The following is a 16,715-nucleotide window of genomic DNA, read 5'->3' as shown; positions in this document are numbered from 1 at the left end:
ACAGACTGACAAAACTGTAATGGCAAACCAACCAGACATTGTGGTGGTGGAGAAACAGCAGAGGAAAGCTGTTTCTTGTGGTTAACGTAGCATAAAAAACTATGGCAACATCAGCGAAATACCAAGGGCTCAGAGAAGAGCTTGAGAAGGCGTGAAAGGTGAAGGCGAAAGTGGTGTCCGTGGTCATCTGAGAACTCAGGGCAGTCACAATTAGACAAAAACACAAATAACCTTGAAGATGTAATGAATAGTAAGCTAGTAGGCTACATTTGAACAAATATGTACAATAGGCTTACAATTTACATCAAACTAAAAAATGTGCTTGCTGTGGAGTGAGGAGACTATTGCCTATGAGGTCCTCCAGGGGACCCGCTGTCCCACCTGTTATTCTTTGTTGTAGCCATGGCCTAATCTATTTCATATTAGGACACATACCAAGATAGAAAAAGGGTTAAAAAGGTTGATTCTTGGTTGATATTGAAAAATCATGGTTGATTCAATGACTGTTCAAAATTATTCTTAAAAACTATTAAATCAACATTGTTTTACAGACGTAAATTCATCATGAATCAATTTTGCTTTCTGGCATAAACTCATTGAATTCATTGAAAATGTGATCTTTCAAAACAGCTGAAATGGACCTTCAGAAATAGATTAAATGATGATTAAATGTAAATTAAAGTTGTACAAATGTTGATTGAATATTTGAAATGAATGGAAACTTCAATTATGTTTCATTGTTGATTATACGTTGATTCACAATCAAAATAGGTCAAAAATCTTTTTTAAAAGATGTTGTTCATAACGAGCACTTTCAATGAAAATTCAACGTTTTGTCATCAATGTTGATTCAACCAAAACACCTAACACAATATCAATGTTGAATCAATGTTCTTTATCTATCTGGGATATTATGCTAAATCTATGTATCCTAATCCATCTAATGTTAGGCTACATTTTTATAATACCATACGTTTAAATGGTCAACCATTATAGGATCTTAAATGTAGAGTAATAAAGTTAAATACATTTTTTCCACCTACAATAGATGCCCCTCTAATCTGGACCACTAGGCGGCGCTGGTGCAGTAACCGCGGCTTTCATCTACTTCCGGGGTTGACGCGTGGAACGTTTGTTGTTGACATTGCCGCATCTTCTCCATGAGCTTCTCCATCAAAGACAACAACGAAGAGGGTTTGGAGTTTTACTATTTGGACGTTTTTGCGTCTGCTTGTGTTTTAGAGAAGACTCTGTCAATGTGACACTTGGAAAAGTTAGAGCTAGTTTGCTTGCGACGACCAACTCGTAGCATTTTCAATTTACTGTCTCAGGGGAGAATTGACTCGTGAGTGGCCATTACAACGTCTCATTTTATTCCAAAATGGTTGAATACGTTATTTGGACTTTCTTTTGTGTTTTTTTTCTGACAGTTGTTGTATATCCACATTTACTTTCAGAATCCAAATGGCTCCTGTGTGTTTGCTGTTGTGTCTGAGATACAGAAATCTTCTTGGCACCAGAATTTCCACACATGTATCGCATCTCATACAAAGCAGCGCGCCCTCATTTCCCAGTGGAAACCAAACGAGAGCAAGAATGATACAGATGTGTCATTACAGCTCAACTAAACATCTGGAAGTATTGTCAGCAGCAACCGATTTTGCATCTAATAAAAGTGCTGTATTACGAGGTGCAAAAGAGACAATAGGTACACTTTGCTTTGTTTGCTCTTAAAACAAAATTGCTTTTCCTTCTTTAATTAAGGATGAGGTGTTTTATGTCATTTTCAGATCTAGAAAACATTGAGGTCTCTGCATTGGATGAGATTGATGATAAGGAAGCGGTCACAATATCTGTTCCCTCACATTTACCTCCATCATCCGATTCACTCAGAGACTATGTTGATAAATCTGAGACTCTGAGTAAACTTGTGCAGCTAGGTAATTAAATGTAGAAATTCTGATATTTATCTTCATGAACATGCAAAGCATCCTTGAATGTCTTAGAAGCTGCCTTAATATGTTTTTGATTTCAATAATGTTTTTGTTCTAGGTGTCAATCTTTGGAAGCTCGAACAAAGGCCCGATGTTGGCTCTATGCTTTTGAGACTTGATTTTGAGGCTGATGTTGTGCCAAAGCTGCTGTTTCTCAAAGATGTTGGGGTTGAGGACTCTCGTCTTGGCTACATCATCTCGCACAATCCATTTATTCTCACACAGAGCTTAGAGAACTTGAATACAAGGTAACATTTCTGTATTTGTAATACAATTAAGTCAAGTTAAACTCAAAATACTGATATTTGAATTATTGTGGTTGAAGGGTGAACTACCTCAAGTCTAAGAAGTTCAGCTCAGAGACCGTGGCATCAATGGTGTCGAGGGCACCATATTTGCTCAGCTTCAGTGTGAAGAGGCTGGACAACCGGATGGGCTTCTATCAGCAGCAGCTCAACTTAAGTGTCGCCAATGTAATCGTTCAAACTAATATTTTGCGCTGTCTTTACACATTGTTTTAAGCACATGTAAGCATTTGTAAATCTTTTTCAGACAAGAAATATAGTTTCTCGTCTACCACGATTATTGTGTGGTAGTTTGGAGCCTGTGAAGGAAAATCTGAAGGTATTTTTTATTTTTGCCAGAATCAAATATAAACTTTATTGTGGAAATTAGTCTTGTTAACACTTGTGTCTGTTGTACTATTGTGTACATATTATCAGGTATGTGAAATAGAACTTGGTTTTAAGAAGAATGAGATTCAGCACATAGTCCTGGCTGTCCCAAAAGTGCTTGCAGCCAATAAGAAGAAGCTAATCCAAATATTTGATTTACTCCACAATACTATGAAGGTGCCCCATCACTTGATTGTCAAGTTTCCACAGGTAAGGTGGTATAGATTGATGAATCAAATCACTACAGATAGATACATTTCTTTTTTGAAATAATACATTTTATTTCTCATAGGTTCTGAATACAAAATATTTGCGTGTCAAAGAGCGACATCTGTTCCTTGAATATCTGGGGAAAGCTCAGTATGATCCTACGCAGCCAAACTACATTGCCCTTGACAACTTGATTTCTTTACCAGATGAGACCTTTTGTTCTGGTTTGGCATCAGCCAAATTAGAAGATTTCTATTTGTTTCAAAAAACTCTATGATATAATGATATTAATCGACTTAACCTCAAGTTAAACTTGATAATAAATTGACTGAAATGTACCTGATTCGTCACAATGGGATTGTGTGTTTGTGTTCATACTCTACACTTACGGGGTCCACTTCTAAAAGGACACCATCTCAATTGAGTTATTGTTAGTGAGTATACATATTTACGAAGGTGTATTTACTTTATGTACATGATAACTTCAGGCAAAAACAAACAAAACCACAAGTAGTAATTCATAAACTTGAGAATATATATTTATATTACATGAGTTTCTGATAGATATTTAGTACATTTACTGATGTACTGAATAGTTTAACAGAGTGAGTTATTTGAATAGATTATTTTTTGCATTGCGCAATTCCCCGCAATTCCCCACAATCCACCGCGGCGCAGCTTTCACAATTCAACATGGCGTCTCGGGCACCAGGTAACGTTAACTCGTCCTTTATGTATTTTGCAATTATAGAGATGTTGTAAAACCTCATCTGGCTATGAATTAATTTGATTATATTAATAAGGAATGATTTAAAGTAATATAAGTAACATGTCTGTTTGAATACCTGATTTTGTACATTTAACCTGGGAATGCCCTTTGATGTCCCTGTGCTAGCTGATGCTAACAGAGCTAAAACATTCACTTTAGCCACAGGGACACAAGATAAACAAGTGTTGTGTTGTTTCCACGTTGAAGGTTGATCAAATCCTGATTCAATTGTTCAGCTTGGATATTAATATCTGTTTCACGGTGTTGATAGTGGCAACGGGCAGACTCCTGATGGGGGTGCAAAAATGGTACTATAACTTGTCGGGCTTCAACAAACTTGGTATGTGGTGCTTTCTTTATATCAGAACATTTACACGTCTGTACAGGAGCTCAGTGGCACTCATTGTTGACTTTGATCAGGGTTAATGCGTGAAGACACACTGCACGAGGACTCGGATGTGAAAGAGGCTGTTCGGAGACTCCCCGAAAAGGTGTACAATGACCGTATGTTTAGGATCAAGAGAGCCCTGGACTTGTCCATGAAGATGCAGATTCTCCCCAAGACCCAGTGGACGAAATACGAAGAGGTATGTGGATACATAGCCTGATTAACTGTAATGAGATGATGAAAAGTAGTTTGATCTCATTATGTGCGTGTTTACCTCAACATCTGAAATCTTACGATCCAAACATCAGTTCTTTAATGGATTTTTAGAGCAGTGGCTGCAGTTACATGCGCCTCAATACAAGTGTATTAAAATTATATGCAAACAGCAACATCATCTGAATTATGTCTGATCATGTTCCCTTTGTTTACTCGTGTCATATTTGTTTCACATACGTCCTATCAGACATACAAACTAAATACAGTACAAAACACAAGACATTGATAACATACAATGACAATTACCTTACCAATTACAAAGGACAAGAGAAAAATAATATAGGATGTAGGGGAAGTCCATATCAGTTATTTTAATTGCAATTTGATGGAGTATTTTTTCCAGAGTATTACATGTTTTTATGGCTTTTTTAATTGTCTATGTACATGTAAACATAGCTAGTGGACCAGGAGTGTCACCCCCTGCAGGACACTCTGTCCGCTCTGGAGAGCAGCTTCAGTGAGAGACTGATCCACCCTCGCTGTGTGAAGGAAAGGCTTCGCAGGTCTTTCCTTCCTGCTGCTGTCAGACTTTATAACAAACACTGCTAGCCCTGAACATGTGCAATACTGATGTAACCATGTGCAATACCTGTAAATAAGAGTGTTCTATTTTGTTTTTATTCTGTTTACTTACCTGCTAATAGTATTTACCTAGTCTTGTGCTTGCTATTTTTACTTTATTCTATTTTATTCTATTATCATTATTTTATTATCTTTTTATTTATTTTTTTATTTATCTATTTTATTTTATTTCCCCCCTCCATTCCCTATTAAGATAGGTGAGTTTTTGTTAAGAGTTTTTTGTTTTGTTCATAAGAGTTGTATTAAGAGTGTGTTTTTTGAAACTTCCTATAATCTGTCCTTTCCTCCTGTTTCTACTGCGTTGTAACAACGAAAGTATTGCATTAACTCCTTTTACTTAAATACTAAATTGCACCTTTGTTTCCTCCTCAGGATGTGAACTATCTGAGCCCATACTTGGAAGAGGTCATCCGTGAAAGGAAGGAGAGGGAAGAATGGATGAAAAAATAGATGTCTTTGCAAACATCATCCCTTGTCTTGATTCAATGATCCACTGTAGTATTTGTGTAATATTATCTATGAAACTGCCCATTAAATGTAAATTCAATAAATGCTTTATTCACACCTAGAAGGTTAAATGTTTTATTGGAGCAAAGTTGACTTTATAGCATAGTTCATTCTACATAAAGCGACTTGGATCAGTGTCAAAACATATTCACTCTCAAAAATGTTAATCCAGGTAACATTACATTTCACAGTACAACACTATAGTAAACAATAGTTTGGGGTGAAACAAACCCCCTTCTTAAAATATTCCTTTTCCGCTAATACCAAGGACAACACTATAGTAAACAATAGTTTGGGGTGAAACAAACCCCCTTCTTAAAATATTCCTTTTCCGCTAATACCAAGGACAAGAATAAATATCTAGAACATCAGGAATGATATCACCAAATAAAGAGCTCATGTTGTCAAATGCTTTCAAAACCGATTATAACCGTCAAGAATCACTTTTATTTCTTAAGTTTGCGTATACATGGGGCAGCTTTAAAGGTCACTCAGTCATTTTTCAGTGAGTGTGATCTTCTGTTGTTTAAGTCAGTTACAGTGCCAATGAATGCCCCAATGACTGTATTAAATGATTTTAACATGGATACTCCCAGTTCATTGCTGGTTTCATTGATCTCTGCATCAAATGCCCCTAAAAGTGGCGTGCACACCTCCACATCACCTTTATCTGCGTCTTCAAGAATTCTGATCAGCTGGCTTCTAATCAACTGAAACAGCACGTTGTTGTACTCTATTAAGACAGAATCTTCAAGAGGGTATGTGACATTTATGGGATAGCATTCACGAGGGACTGGTATCTCTATGTACCTTAACTTTTGAAAACCTGCAGATAGGACAGAAAATAACTGTCTCAGGCCTGTGCCAGTTAGAGGGTTCCCCATCAACTTCAGCTCCTCCAGGTTTTGACAGCCTGCGAGCGCATACCTAAATGCATCCAGATGTTCATCTTCTATCCCACACTCTTCGACTGTTAAGCTGACCAACGAGTTTGAACAGCGGGTGAGCAGTTTGGGGAAAGATGTGGAGAAATGGACAAAGATGTCATGGCCACTGATGTCCAAATGGGTTAAACTCTCACTGTGGAGACTGTTGGATAAGTAAGTCATGTCCACACGACTCAAGCTGCAGTTGGCCAATTCCAGGCACTTCAAAGGTGTAATCAATGGGCTGGAAAAATTATGAGACAATGTTAAAGCAATACGAATAATTTTAAGCAAGCTGTATGTTTTCACAACAAATTCTTAAATTTGGTCGTAATGTTTAAGTTGATAGTTTGTGGTCGAATATTCCTTTTTGAACCATAACCTGTTCGTCAGGTTAGGTGCAGCTGTTTGTTCTCAAGTTGGCTTTGTGTCAGTAACTAACAACAAAATGCCACACAGTGTTGACCAGCAACCACCAAAGAGATGGGATTAAGATGATCCTCATGTATACCATAACAGTTTTGAAGTAACACCAAGTAAGTAATGGAAGTCTTTGAAGCCCATCACTACTCATTCTAAAGTTATATAGTGCAAACAAGGACACATTTGCCCCGTTCTTGCATTGTGATGTTTACTTATACTACAGTTGTATCCAGATGATGGCACAATTGAAACAAAACCATAATAACTAAATGTTTTCCAAATTGTGAGAGTGAGTGATTGTTATCTGATCTATGTAGAGAAGAAAAGGTAAACATATATTCTACCGTCTGACTTTGTGACTGGTATTGTACTACTTACTACAATAGCCTGCGTAGTTGTCCTGTGAGAGTCGAAAATCCCATGTGCAGCTCAGTCAGGTTGTTTAGCTTGGACATTAGATTCCCGATTGTGTCTAATAGCTTTGCATCATCCAAGCTCCTCCTAACGTCAAAAGCGCCGGCCGGCAGCGTCAAGGACTGAAGTTTTGGAAACTGCACTCTGGAGAATAGCACCTCCAGGTGAGCGGCCTCAAGGGGCACATTGTGTACCACTTCAAGTTTAGTCATGCGTTCAGGCTCTGCAAGTCGAAGGACATAAAATAGATGTTTGAGAGCAAGAGAGTCAGCTCTGAAACCATCAAAATGAAGCTTTAGTGGACAGCATCGAAGAAGGAGCAAAGCCTGTGATACCGGCTCATAGTTGCGACCTGTGACGAAGCCGGTAAAATGGATATCAAGTGAGGTCTCAAAGACAGTGTGGGATATGTCGCTGTCTTGCATAGCTACCAACGTCTCGTAACACATCTGGGTTAAGAGCAGCGTTCTTGCCCATCGGCCCAGAGTCGCCTTGCAGGGACAGACCTGGTGTTCAACGTCCCTCAAAGCTGTCAGGTCCACTCTATGAAGGATTTTTGCATATGTTTTTGGGGTACTCAGCACGTAAGCCTTAAGAAAAAAAGGAAAAATAACAATGCAACTAAATGTTGATTGGATATGTACAAACACGCATAAACACGTAATCGATAATAGTATGTAGTACCTTGAGACCAGTTATTACAGCCTCTAGACACAGGCGGCAGGTGCTGGAGGTGAGGTCTATCTGACAGTCAGCAGTCTTTCCCAACAGTATTTTCAGGTTGAGTACAGACAGTGGCCAGGTCTGGACAAGAGCATGCAGCACCTCAGCTTGCTCGTGAAGATAGCACGCTTTAAACAGAACTGGATAGAGGTTAAAAGACAGACTTGTGAGGCTCTCCATAGCAACCGGACCACTGGTTACGAAGCTCTCTGCAGCCAGGAATCGCAACGACTTCATGGTTGCAGGTTGAATCCCTGTTGTACCAATTAGCTTTGACAGCCACTGTCAGTACACCACTGTCTTCGTTGTTTTTGTCCTTGTGTAAGCTCTGAGCTTGACCAGACTTGCTGTGATATGGCATGGGTCCCGTGGTAGGTAACAGTCAAGAGGCTATTTATAGAAGCAGCTGTCTCACGTCCCTGGCCCGGTACAGCGTCTATTTGCAGTTTTTGCCCAGAGTTAAGTAGGAACAACAACCCAGCTCCAGTTGAAGATCTCTCACTATTAACGCCAATTCACTGAAAGAACAACACAACAACAGAATAGACAAGGCAACAATCATTAAAACAGAGAAATAGACAAATGCTAAATAACAGACAGGAATAATCACATTAATTAGAAGGGCTACTTTTTGACTTTCTAAAACTATAACTTCAAATACACAAAGCATTCAAAATAAAATAATCCTTCGCCTCATTTTACCTTTATCAATGTTGGATGTCGTTTTGAATTCCCATCATGCAGCGTGGTAGTGGTGATGGTGGTGATGATGGTGTTCATGCAGGTGATGGTGGTCATGTCTCAGTGCAGGTGAACACGAGGATAGCGGCTGGGGAGATGTCAAAGTGTCACGGTCTTTACCTCCCTGGTGATGGCAGCACACTGGTCTGCGAAGTGAAGTGTGGGGTCGCAGCCTTTTGCTGTGGGAGCGATGAACAGGTCCATTTGTAACGTGCCTGAAGCTGGACAAATGATGACGACACAAAGACGCAAGGTGGGGCCCATGCAATCTGCTGGACTTTTCCTCTTTCCAGACTGGTCTAGTTCTCAGAGAGTTTTGAGTAGAAAAACTGTGACTCTCTTTTTGCGTGCTGGTATCACTTGTTGCCACAAGATGGTGATGATGAGAAGAACGTTTCTGATTGGTGGAGTCTGTAAAAATAATAGATTAATATGTTTTGTGTTTTGAGGTTTGTAGATTCATGGGCTCACAAAACATATAACATATTTATAACTTGCCATCATCATCAAACTTTGAGGTAAAATTTTCAATGCCAGCCAGATCCAGGTAGTGGTTTCTGCGTTCAATATTTTCGCCTACACAGTAGAGTTTTCTCATTGGCCGTCCTGCCTCCTCAGATGGACACTGCTTCTTCTCTAAATACGATTATTTGAATAACATTAACTTAATTGATCCCATGCATCTTTTATCAAACTGACCTTTGTGTTGGTCATCAGAAGAACTGAAGACAATCTTGATCTTCAATGATGTGGTTCTGTCTGTAGCTGGTTTTACTGAGGCGTCAATAGCTTTACAAACTCCATGTAAAAAGTTGGACATATCCTTCACACAAAAAACATTTTAATGCACAAACAAGTCAAAATCATACAGATAACTATTTATGCCGGAATAATTCACCTCTTCGTTAGAATTGCCACTTTCAGTTGTGAACAGCCACTCTTTAGGATTGTCTGTCACTTTTTTCCTCTCTTGGTTCTAAATAAGGAATACATTTTTACTATCCATCCAATTGTGTTCATATGTAGATATTACACTTACAGCTGAATGGGTGTGTTCAGTATTTGAATGTTTACACTTGTCGAGCCCTTGCTCTGATGGAAGATTAACCAAAAAAGAAAAAGGAAAAATCAACACATTGCAGCCTACAGGTGAAAAAATTTCAAATGTTGACTCAAAGTTATAATAAAACCCCACTTAATGTACTATAACATGACAAGTGAACTGAATTCACCCTTATAATCTTTACTTACCCTTCAGTAGGCAATTATTGCTCTGTACATCCCTTGGCATGTTCTGTAAATAAAGAGAACGTATGTTAAGCAAATATACAAACTCAAAATTTTTCCACATTCGGTTGATCACATGCTCTTAAAGCTATTTTCTAGTTCTAGCTTTGAGTGATTATGTGTGTTTTTCCAAAATGTAATCTTAACTTCATGCCAGCGAGCTTTCCAAATGTCAGAGCCATTTCAGGTCATTTCTACTGCCAAACATGGTATAAAAAGACATTTATTTCAACATAATTTAAACAAAGACAGATAAGCTCTAGGAATTTAAACATCTACAAAACACAAACAGTTCCCCCTCTACGCCCTGCTCTGTCTGACACGCTCAGTTGGCTGTGACGCTTTGATACCCACCAAAAAGTAGAACAGAAAATGTAGTCTGATTTTCAGTCAAACCTACTTCATTCTGCTACAATCTTTGATCAGTTCCTACAAATGATTTACAACTGCTAAATGCTATGGATGCCAAACCTCTTACATTTGGAAAATCTAATGACAGGAAACTGGCCTTAACAAGCTTTAACAAACTCCCCACAAGCTTTTAAAACCATTTGGCCGTCAGACTTTTTCCTTAAATTGTAAGCATATAAGATCATCATAAATGCACTATAAAGTTCAAATTTCAGTATTTTTAAACCACCTCCAGTGACTTCATCTTTATTTCAACTAAATGCCATGTGAACAATCAAACGATCATTGCATTTGATCCATTAGACTTCTTCAGCCCCTCAGTCAGTGCCGGGCCGTTTTAGGGAAAAGTGGTACCAGATGTGGGCATAAAGAGCCTGCTGTTTCGGAGGGGGCGGCGGAGTTGCACTTCAAACTCCAAAGTCTCTTTATAGAGTCAGTGGAGGAAAGGGGTGGAAGAATAAATAGACGGCTACCTGGATATGATGTGGGCAAATAGTGTTTATCCTAAAACTGGCCCAAGTAAGATGAAGCCAGCATTTTGACCAGCCTTAAGAACGCTTTCATGTCATGTGTTATTTTCCTTAGTCCCAGACCTCAGTGAACTAGGGTTTGCACTTATGTTTGAGTTTGAAGCACTTTCACAAATAGACCGCTCATTGTGTTTGTTTAAGACGTTGAAACAAACAACATGTGAAAAGACTCACAATGGAGTCTTTAAGTTATACATGCTTTTAACATTATAAGTCATTTTAATGGTGGCACAATAAAATAAGATCATTTTCTTACCATGGACAGTTTTTCTTTATTGCTAGGGATGAGTTCCACCTCTCTTTGGCTGTTCAATAAATTTGATGCAAGAACACCACCTATTATTACAAGGAAAACATTTATGAATAGTAATTTTGAAACTCCATTCAAAGTACATTATTATCTACAAAGTCCAGTACCTTCAGGGCTCTGTCTGGCTTTTGAGGCTGAACAGTGAAACAAAAGTAATAAATAATAAAACATAACATCAGATATACATTTTTACAAGGAAAAAAGTGTAAACTTACAGAGTTTAGAGTGGAGTTTGCCCATGGTTCTATTCTTGAAATTACAACGTTTCTTTTCTCTCAACACTGAAATAATTTAGAAAATGCACTTCATGAGAACCAGCGGACGAGACACAACTCAAAAGAGCTGATGGGGAAATTCAGAAGAGAGAGTATTCCAAGAGTGCGTACGCGCCACAAGAGCTCCCTTTGCCTGGTACTTCCTGCTTTGAGGTTTCAAATTACACTTGATAATGCCTCCTCCTTCAAATCAGATTTAAGAAGTTAAACTTAAAACAACCCAGTACATTTTACATAGAAACATCTGTACAGCAGCAAAAGCAACAAATCAGCTCAAACAAGAGTGAGATTTTTTCTTTTCTTTTTAAATAACTTGTTTTATTCGAAACTCACTTAAACTTGTAGCAGATGTCCTGGAATAAGTTGAATAACATGACAATGGTTTTATGGATTCATTCAAAACTTTAAATATTAGCTCTACTGGTAAGTGCAGAGCTATCAATAATGATATGGACAAATGAAAGAAGATATTACTCTAAATACATAGTTTATTGATATTTACAAAAGTCTACAGGTTGTAACCAATTATTTTATACATTCTGTGCTCTTGGTACAAATTGCTTATTGTTATTTGTATTAAACTACAAACCTTGGCCATTCGATCAGTATAAAAATTGTTTTTCTTTACATTAATGTACAAAAGAAATGTCTTCAACAACAGATGCAGTCAAGTCTGTCTAAATCCTTTCAGCAAGTGCCACTGATCGGCTCTTTGACAGTGAGAGCCGGAGTTGGTCCGATATGTGTCCAGATGTAGCCTTTCTCATGTCGAATGGGAATAGTGGGGAACGGAGATGTCCGAGATTTGAAATACTCAGACGGTGCATGGCACACAAACTCCAGGTACTCCATCTTCCTGGGAAGGTCCTCCTCTGGACCTAAGAAAAATGTTTAACAATCCATGACAAACTTCTGTAACTCGGATTATCAAAGACTCTAAACACCATTTCTTACCAAGAATATATGTCCCTGGGTCAAACCGGTCCTTTGGACTGGCCTGAGTGGGGATTAACCAGGTCAGCGCAGCACTCTTTTCACAATACTGATCTTGAACAAAGCCACGTATTTGAGCGTAGTACGCTTTTCCATCATCCTCATCTGTTACTTTAATCACATCTCCAGTCTGGTAGTACACTCCCTGAATAAATCAAGACAGAATAACTATTTTTGGTCCAGTCTTAAAATATATATGTGTAATACGTTAAGCAAAAATAATCATACCTTGTAGAACACAGACTCAGAGGTAATGAAAGTTGCAACTGATTCAGGTGCTTTGATTGGCTGAAGAAAAAAACAAGGTCAGAGAATATTTTTTAAATAAATAAAGTTTTATGTAATTGTAACTACTTATTACTAATTACATTTTTTAGTTTAAATATGTGTCTTCTCCCTTTTCCTTTAGTAGAGACCTTCTTCTCTGATGCGGGGGCTTTATACTTTGTGCTTCTTAGACGCGCAGACCTTCGGTGAATCTCCTGCTTGGACTGAAAACAAACAGCAAAATTAATTATTATTTATAGTTAAATAATGAATCAAGGTGCTCATCATTTATTTGATTGCTTCACTCCCCCAATCCATCCGTAAATATCGACACTACAATACAAAGTGCATGTTCTGAATCTATGGCATCGTAGAGAGCATAATGATATTTAAAACTTGAAATAACATAATTAATCCGACCTGCTTGCCCCCGCCATTGCTGGGTTGTGTTGTGGAGGACAGAGAGATTCCAGATGTCCCGCTGATGCTGCTTTTTCCTGTGCAGTTGTTACAAAGTATTTCTCCTTGGTTCCCCTTTTTCCACATTGACGAGGAGTTTGTCTTGCAGACCGCACAACATGGTTTCAACCCGAGTGGCATTTTGATCTCAAACGAAAAAGAATGAAACGACTGAAACATAAACAATGCTCTGTGGGTGCACGGGAGGCTCCTTTAACACGGGAACACAAGACAAAACACCGATGCGCAGATTTAACGATCACCACGTACACCACAAAAGCGCACGGCACCTGCACCCGCGATGGTGGTAAATTAATAAGAATAACATTTGAATTGAAGAAGAGTCGTGGCCATTTTTCAGCTCAAGCTTCTTCTTCGAGCTGCTTCTCTAGCAGCAACTGTGCAAATGACTACAGCGCCACCAACTGGACATATGACACACGACACTACTTACAAATCAGGGTTAGAATAAAGATCAAATCCCGTTTTATGTGTGTCTTTATGTCTCAATGGGAGAAAAATGCATTATTAGAAAACAATCTTTAAATATGTGGATGGAATTAAAATTGGTTGAATGAAATAAAACATCTAGGTGCAGATTGGACAGTTTTGTTTTTTCTCTGTGAGCGCTTATTTGAGAAATAAAACTGACCCAAACATAACTAACTATAACTATAACTGTTTCACCTATCTATGAAAAATACATTTGAAAAATAAAATATGAGGTTAAAATGTCCCCTCTCCCTTGTTAAATGCTTTATTTTCCTTTTTACTTCATGAATCAATATAGTTATATACATAGTTCACACTCAATACAGTGGGTGGCGACATACCTTGAAGCCGAAACAAGTTGCTATGTGAATTTTGTTCACTGACAATATCAATAAACCATGTTCTGATTCAGATTCATTCTGATTTACACCTTTTTGTTTGGTTAATAGTCCACTAAAAAACTCAAAGAAGAAGAATTTGAAGAGATATGTAAATAGTTTATTGTTATTATATTGTATTACATGTATACGGGGCTCTTTTTGTTTTTGTACTTAAAAATGTAAATAAAAAAAAGGGGGGGGGAAACAGAAGAAGTCCTCTGGGTGGCGCTGTCCATATTTCATTCCCCCAAAGCCGTGATAGAAGAAGGGTTACGTCACGGTTCAAAACAAGCGCCGTGTCCCGTGTGTTTTTATGAAAATGTCTCAAAATAACAGTTCTGACAAGGATGACCCGTCTCCTGGCAACAAGAAGGGCGTCTCTCTGCCCATTTCCAGGGTTCGGCTCATCATGAAGAGTTCCCCGGACGTGTCCAGCATCAACCAGGAGGCTCTGTTCCTCACCACCAAAGCCACCGTGAGTGAGCCGCAGTGAGCAGCTAAACCATGAGCTAATCCCCCGCGTCAATGCTAGCTCCGGAGCACATGCTACAGCGGCAGCAGGAGCAGGGGATTAGCTCGCAGTTAGGCCTCATTGTTGTGGATAAACTGCAACGGACGTTCTGTTTTTTTGGTATACAACACGTAAATAATCATCAAACCCAGAAGTATCTAGTCCAGGGGGGTCAATTTGCCTAGTCAGCCAGAAATACATACTTTTTCGAAACTTTGATCCCAGGCAATTCAACAATGGTCAATACACACGTAACGTACACAACTTTGCCAAACGCAATATCATTTTGATGGTGGTTCAAAGAGTACTGGGAATTTGTTCTGTAGGCAAAGTACAGACAGTTATAACGTTCGGAAATAGTCTAATGATGTACTCAATTACAAATAGTAATTTTGTTTAAAGACCCAATATGTAACTGTTTAGCTAAACTATAAAACCATGGGAATGTTTTTTTTTTGCTCTTAAAAACAGTAAAACGTGTGCTCATTGTGAGTGGGCTTGTATCTCCATAAACCTGACTCGTACGTGGCCTTGAGGAGCCTCCATCTGCTTATTTTGAGGGAAATATTGTTCTTTTGATTATCCTATTTCACAGTATGACTTAAAATGTATCTATTTCTCTTTCTATTTCCATCGAATCGAGCAGGTTATGTACCTGTGCCAACTCCAGAAAGTTGCATGCTGTTGCTTTAAATACTAAAAGTAGTACAGCTGTTTTAGTATCATTTTAGATCAGACTTTGATACAAAACTTGATTGGTCAAACTGGTAAAGCTGAATCAAGCCTTTTTAAACCGCAAGCCACATATTGTGTGAGCTCTGGTCAGTCAGAGCAGGCGATGCTTTGTCAGTGTTGAAAGTAGCAGAGCCTCAGAAAACTGCATTTGGCCAAATGGGACTTGTACAGAAACTAATCATAGAATTAGTTACTCATTCCTGGACGAAACTCGTTAACCAGTATTATTATTAAGTGTAATTCTATATATTAGAAATACAGTTAACCTAAAAAAATGACTAAATTCCAGTAACTTGAGTATCAATTTCTGACAGTGGGTCATTTTTCACATTGCCTTTTATGTCTTCCTTAAACTGACTGAGTTTGTGTTTCAGGAGCTGTTTGTGCAACATCTGGCTGTGTCTTCGTTCAACACAGGCTCAGGAAAGGAGACCAAATCTTTGTCGTACTGTGATCTCGCCAACACTGCAGAAGAGACTGAAACATTTCACTTCCTCACAGGTAAGACTCACTTTTCTGCCAGACCATTGCAACTTTTATTTACACTTGTAACATAACAATAATGCCAACAGATATTCTTCCCAAGAAGATCTTGGCACGGGACTATTTAAAATCTTTGGAAGAAATGCAAGAAGAGGATCCAGACTTTTAAATTGGACAGTGGATATACTTGAATTGTATGCAAGACATACACGCCTCTTTTTCCTGCCTTTGAAGTGGATTTAACTTGAACTTTCATACTGTCCTAATGTAATATAGATGTATAATGTTAGTAGCTCATCAAATTGAGCGTTATACCCCCTGTGACACATGTTTTATTATTAACATCATAATTGATGAAAACTTTCCATCCAATATTGGTATTGACTATATTCAGAAAACCTGTTAAACCCAAGTAGCACTGGTTTAAATAAAACGAACTAACCCTAACCCAAAACTAAAAAATAGGATGTACTTTTATGAAATGTACAGACATCTCAACTATCTTGTTTTACAGTTGGAAATCTAGTGGTAGCAGCAACATTAACAAGTTTACAACTCTCCCATGGCCCCTAAACAGAGAAGGGGAGTACAGTCCACACAGCTGCAGTACAGATGTGTTGGCTCTTGGTAAACACTTTTGAAATGCTTTTGCAGTGTCTAATTAAAGTGTGGTCTTTTATAAAGGACTAACTAGACTGACATAAATAATTTAGTGTGACCAAAGCTAGAGGAGGCCTCTTCTGTTCTACATGACACACTGCTGTGACTCTCCACATTTGAATCTTATGTGAATAATAAGTGTACTGTGTATACCAGCTGATCACATCTACTGTTTTGTTTTGATATTAAAAAGAAAACTAAATATATTACCGCCTTCATATTTTAATTTGAAAATTACTTTCTGATGACTCCTATGATGCCCGGAAAGCCTATACATTTGTGTGCATTTTACTAA

The 16,715-nt window shown here is 38.2% G+C and overlaps 5 protein-coding genes across 7 annotated transcripts; 3 read left to right on the top strand and 2 right to left on the bottom strand.

The window, feature by feature from the left end:
* The first annotated feature begins 1,146 nt into the window (after window positions 1-1,146).
* Window positions 1,147-3,194, top strand: mterf3 (mitochondrial transcription termination factor 3). Of its 2 annotated transcripts, none has more exons than XM_072447433.1 (8): window positions 1,147-1,345; window positions 1,458-1,708; window positions 1,791-1,940; window positions 2,053-2,242; window positions 2,320-2,467; window positions 2,547-2,618; window positions 2,717-2,878; window positions 2,961-3,194. In XM_072447433.1, exons 2-8 carry the CDS (start codon window positions 1,465-1,467, stop codon window positions 3,153-3,155), a joined length of 1,161 nt encoding a protein of 386 aa, XP_072303534.1. In that variant the 5' UTR covers window positions 1,147-1,345; window positions 1,458-1,464; the 3' UTR covers window positions 3,156-3,194. The 2 variants fall into 2 exon arrangements, with proteins under 2 accessions (XP_072303534.1, XP_072303535.1); XM_072447434.1 differs by having other exon boundaries at window positions 1,157-1,194.
* A 343-nt stretch (window positions 3,195-3,537) lies between these two features.
* uqcrb (ubiquinol-cytochrome c reductase binding protein) lies at window positions 3,538-5,464 on the top strand. Its single transcript, XM_072447432.1, has 4 exons — window positions 3,538-3,590; window positions 3,919-3,987; window positions 4,068-4,234; window positions 5,266-5,464. Exons 1-4 carry the CDS (start codon window positions 3,572-3,574, stop codon window positions 5,341-5,343), a joined length of 333 nt encoding a protein of 110 aa, XP_072303533.1. The 5' UTR covers window positions 3,538-3,571; the 3' UTR covers window positions 5,344-5,464.
* On the bottom strand, window positions 5,463-9,034 carry lrrc14b (leucine rich repeat containing 14B). Its single transcript, XM_072447429.1, has 4 exons — window positions 8,589-9,034; window positions 7,848-8,404; window positions 7,128-7,753; window positions 5,463-6,570 (listed from the first exon to the last, which is right to left on the bottom strand). Exons 2-4 carry the CDS (start codon window positions 8,121-8,123, stop codon window positions 5,892-5,894), a joined length of 1,581 nt encoding a protein of 526 aa, XP_072303530.1. The 5' UTR covers window positions 8,124-8,404; window positions 8,589-9,034; the 3' UTR covers window positions 5,463-5,891.
* Window positions 9,035-11,951: 2,917 nt separating this feature from the next.
* On the bottom strand, window positions 11,952-13,531 carry gatad1 (GATA zinc finger domain containing 1). Of its 2 annotated transcripts, XM_072447431.1 has the most exons (6): window positions 13,456-13,506; window positions 13,121-13,306; window positions 12,802-12,924; window positions 12,662-12,721; window positions 12,395-12,578; window positions 11,952-12,318 (listed from the first exon to the last, which is right to left on the bottom strand). In XM_072447431.1, the coding sequence occupies exons 2-6, from the start codon at window positions 13,298-13,300 to the stop codon at window positions 12,128-12,130; spliced, it is 738 nt and encodes a 245-aa protein (XP_072303532.1). In that variant the 5' UTR covers window positions 13,301-13,306; window positions 13,456-13,506; the 3' UTR covers window positions 11,952-12,127. The 2 variants fall into 2 exon arrangements, with proteins under 2 accessions (XP_072303532.1, XP_072303531.1); XM_072447430.1 differs by having other exon boundaries at window positions 13,121-13,531.
* Window positions 13,532-14,283: 752 nt separating this feature from the next.
* On the top strand, window positions 14,284-16,626 carry chrac1 (chromatin accessibility complex subunit 1). The gene is made up of 3 exons (XM_072447428.1): window positions 14,284-14,506; window positions 15,652-15,778; window positions 15,850-16,626. The coding sequence occupies exons 1-3, from the start codon at window positions 14,345-14,347 to the stop codon at window positions 15,927-15,929; spliced, it is 369 nt and encodes a 122-aa protein (XP_072303529.1). The 5' UTR covers window positions 14,284-14,344; the 3' UTR covers window positions 15,930-16,626.
* Window positions 16,627-16,715: the final 89 nt, after the last annotated feature.

The sequence above is a fragment of the Eucyclogobius newberryi genome, unplaced genomic scaffold (assembly GCF_026437365.1).
Source record: "Eucyclogobius newberryi isolate DKJ021-1_F unplaced genomic scaffold, fEucNew1.0.hap1 SCAF_16, whole genome shotgun sequence".
Classification (NCBI taxonomy): Eukaryota; Metazoa; Chordata; class Actinopteri; order Gobiiformes; family Gobiidae; genus Eucyclogobius; species Eucyclogobius newberryi.
Note: the sequence above shows the minus strand (reverse complement) of the source record. Positions and strands in the feature narration are given on the sequence as shown.

Bases quoted from the DNA above. Each gene is read 5' to 3' on its own strand.
- lrrc14b (XM_072447429.1), bottom strand. From the start codon at position 8,123: ATGAAGTCGTTGCGATTCCTGGCTGCAGAGAGCTTCGTAACCAGTGGT. The intron at 7,754-7,847 runs GTACTACATACT...TTTTTTCTTAAG, and splicing joins CTGTAATAACTGGTCTCAAG to GCTTACGTGCTGAGTACCCC. The intron at 6,571-7,127 runs GTAAGTAGTACA...TAATTTTTCCAG, and splicing joins CAACTACGCAGGCTATTGTA to CCCATTGATTACACCTTTGA.
- chrac1 (XM_072447428.1), top strand. From the start codon at position 14,345: ATGAAAATGTCTCAAAATAACAGTTCTGACAAGGATGACCCGTCTCCT. The intron at 14,507-15,651 runs GTGAGTGAGCCG...TTTGTGTTTCAG, and splicing joins TCCTCACCACCAAAGCCACC to GAGCTGTTTGTGCAACATCT. The intron at 15,779-15,849 runs GTAAGACTCACT...TAATGCCAACAG, and splicing joins AACATTTCACTTCCTCACAG to ATATTCTTCCCAAGAAGATC.
- uqcrb (XM_072447432.1), top strand. The intron at 3,988-4,067 runs GTATGTGGTGCT...GACTTTGATCAG, and splicing joins GTCGGGCTTCAACAAACTTG to GGTTAATGCGTGAAGACACA. The intron at 4,235-5,265 runs GTATGTGGATAC...TTTCCTCCTCAG, and splicing joins AGTGGACGAAATACGAAGAG to GATGTGAACTATCTGAGCCC.
- mterf3 (XM_072447433.1), top strand. From the start codon at position 1,465: ATGGCTCCTGTGTGTTTGCTGTTGTGTCTGAGATACAGAAATCTTCTT. The intron at 2,243-2,319 runs GTAACATTTCTG...TTGTGGTTGAAG, and splicing joins TTAGAGAACTTGAATACAAG to GGTGAACTACCTCAAGTCTA. The intron at 2,468-2,546 runs GTAATCGTTCAA...AATCTTTTTCAG, and splicing joins TCAACTTAAGTGTCGCCAAT to ACAAGAAATATAGTTTCTCG.
- gatad1 (XM_072447430.1), bottom strand. From the start codon at position 13,339: ATGTTTCAGTCGTTTCATTCTTTTTCGTTTGAGATCAAAATGCCACTC. The intron at 12,579-12,661 runs GTATGATTATTT...TGATTTATTCAG, and splicing joins CTGAGTCTGTGTTCTACAAG to GGAGTGTACTACCAGACTGG. The intron at 12,319-12,394 runs GTAAGAAATGGT...CATTTTTCTTAG, and splicing joins CCCAGGGACATATATTCTTG to GTCCAGAGGAGGACCTTCCC.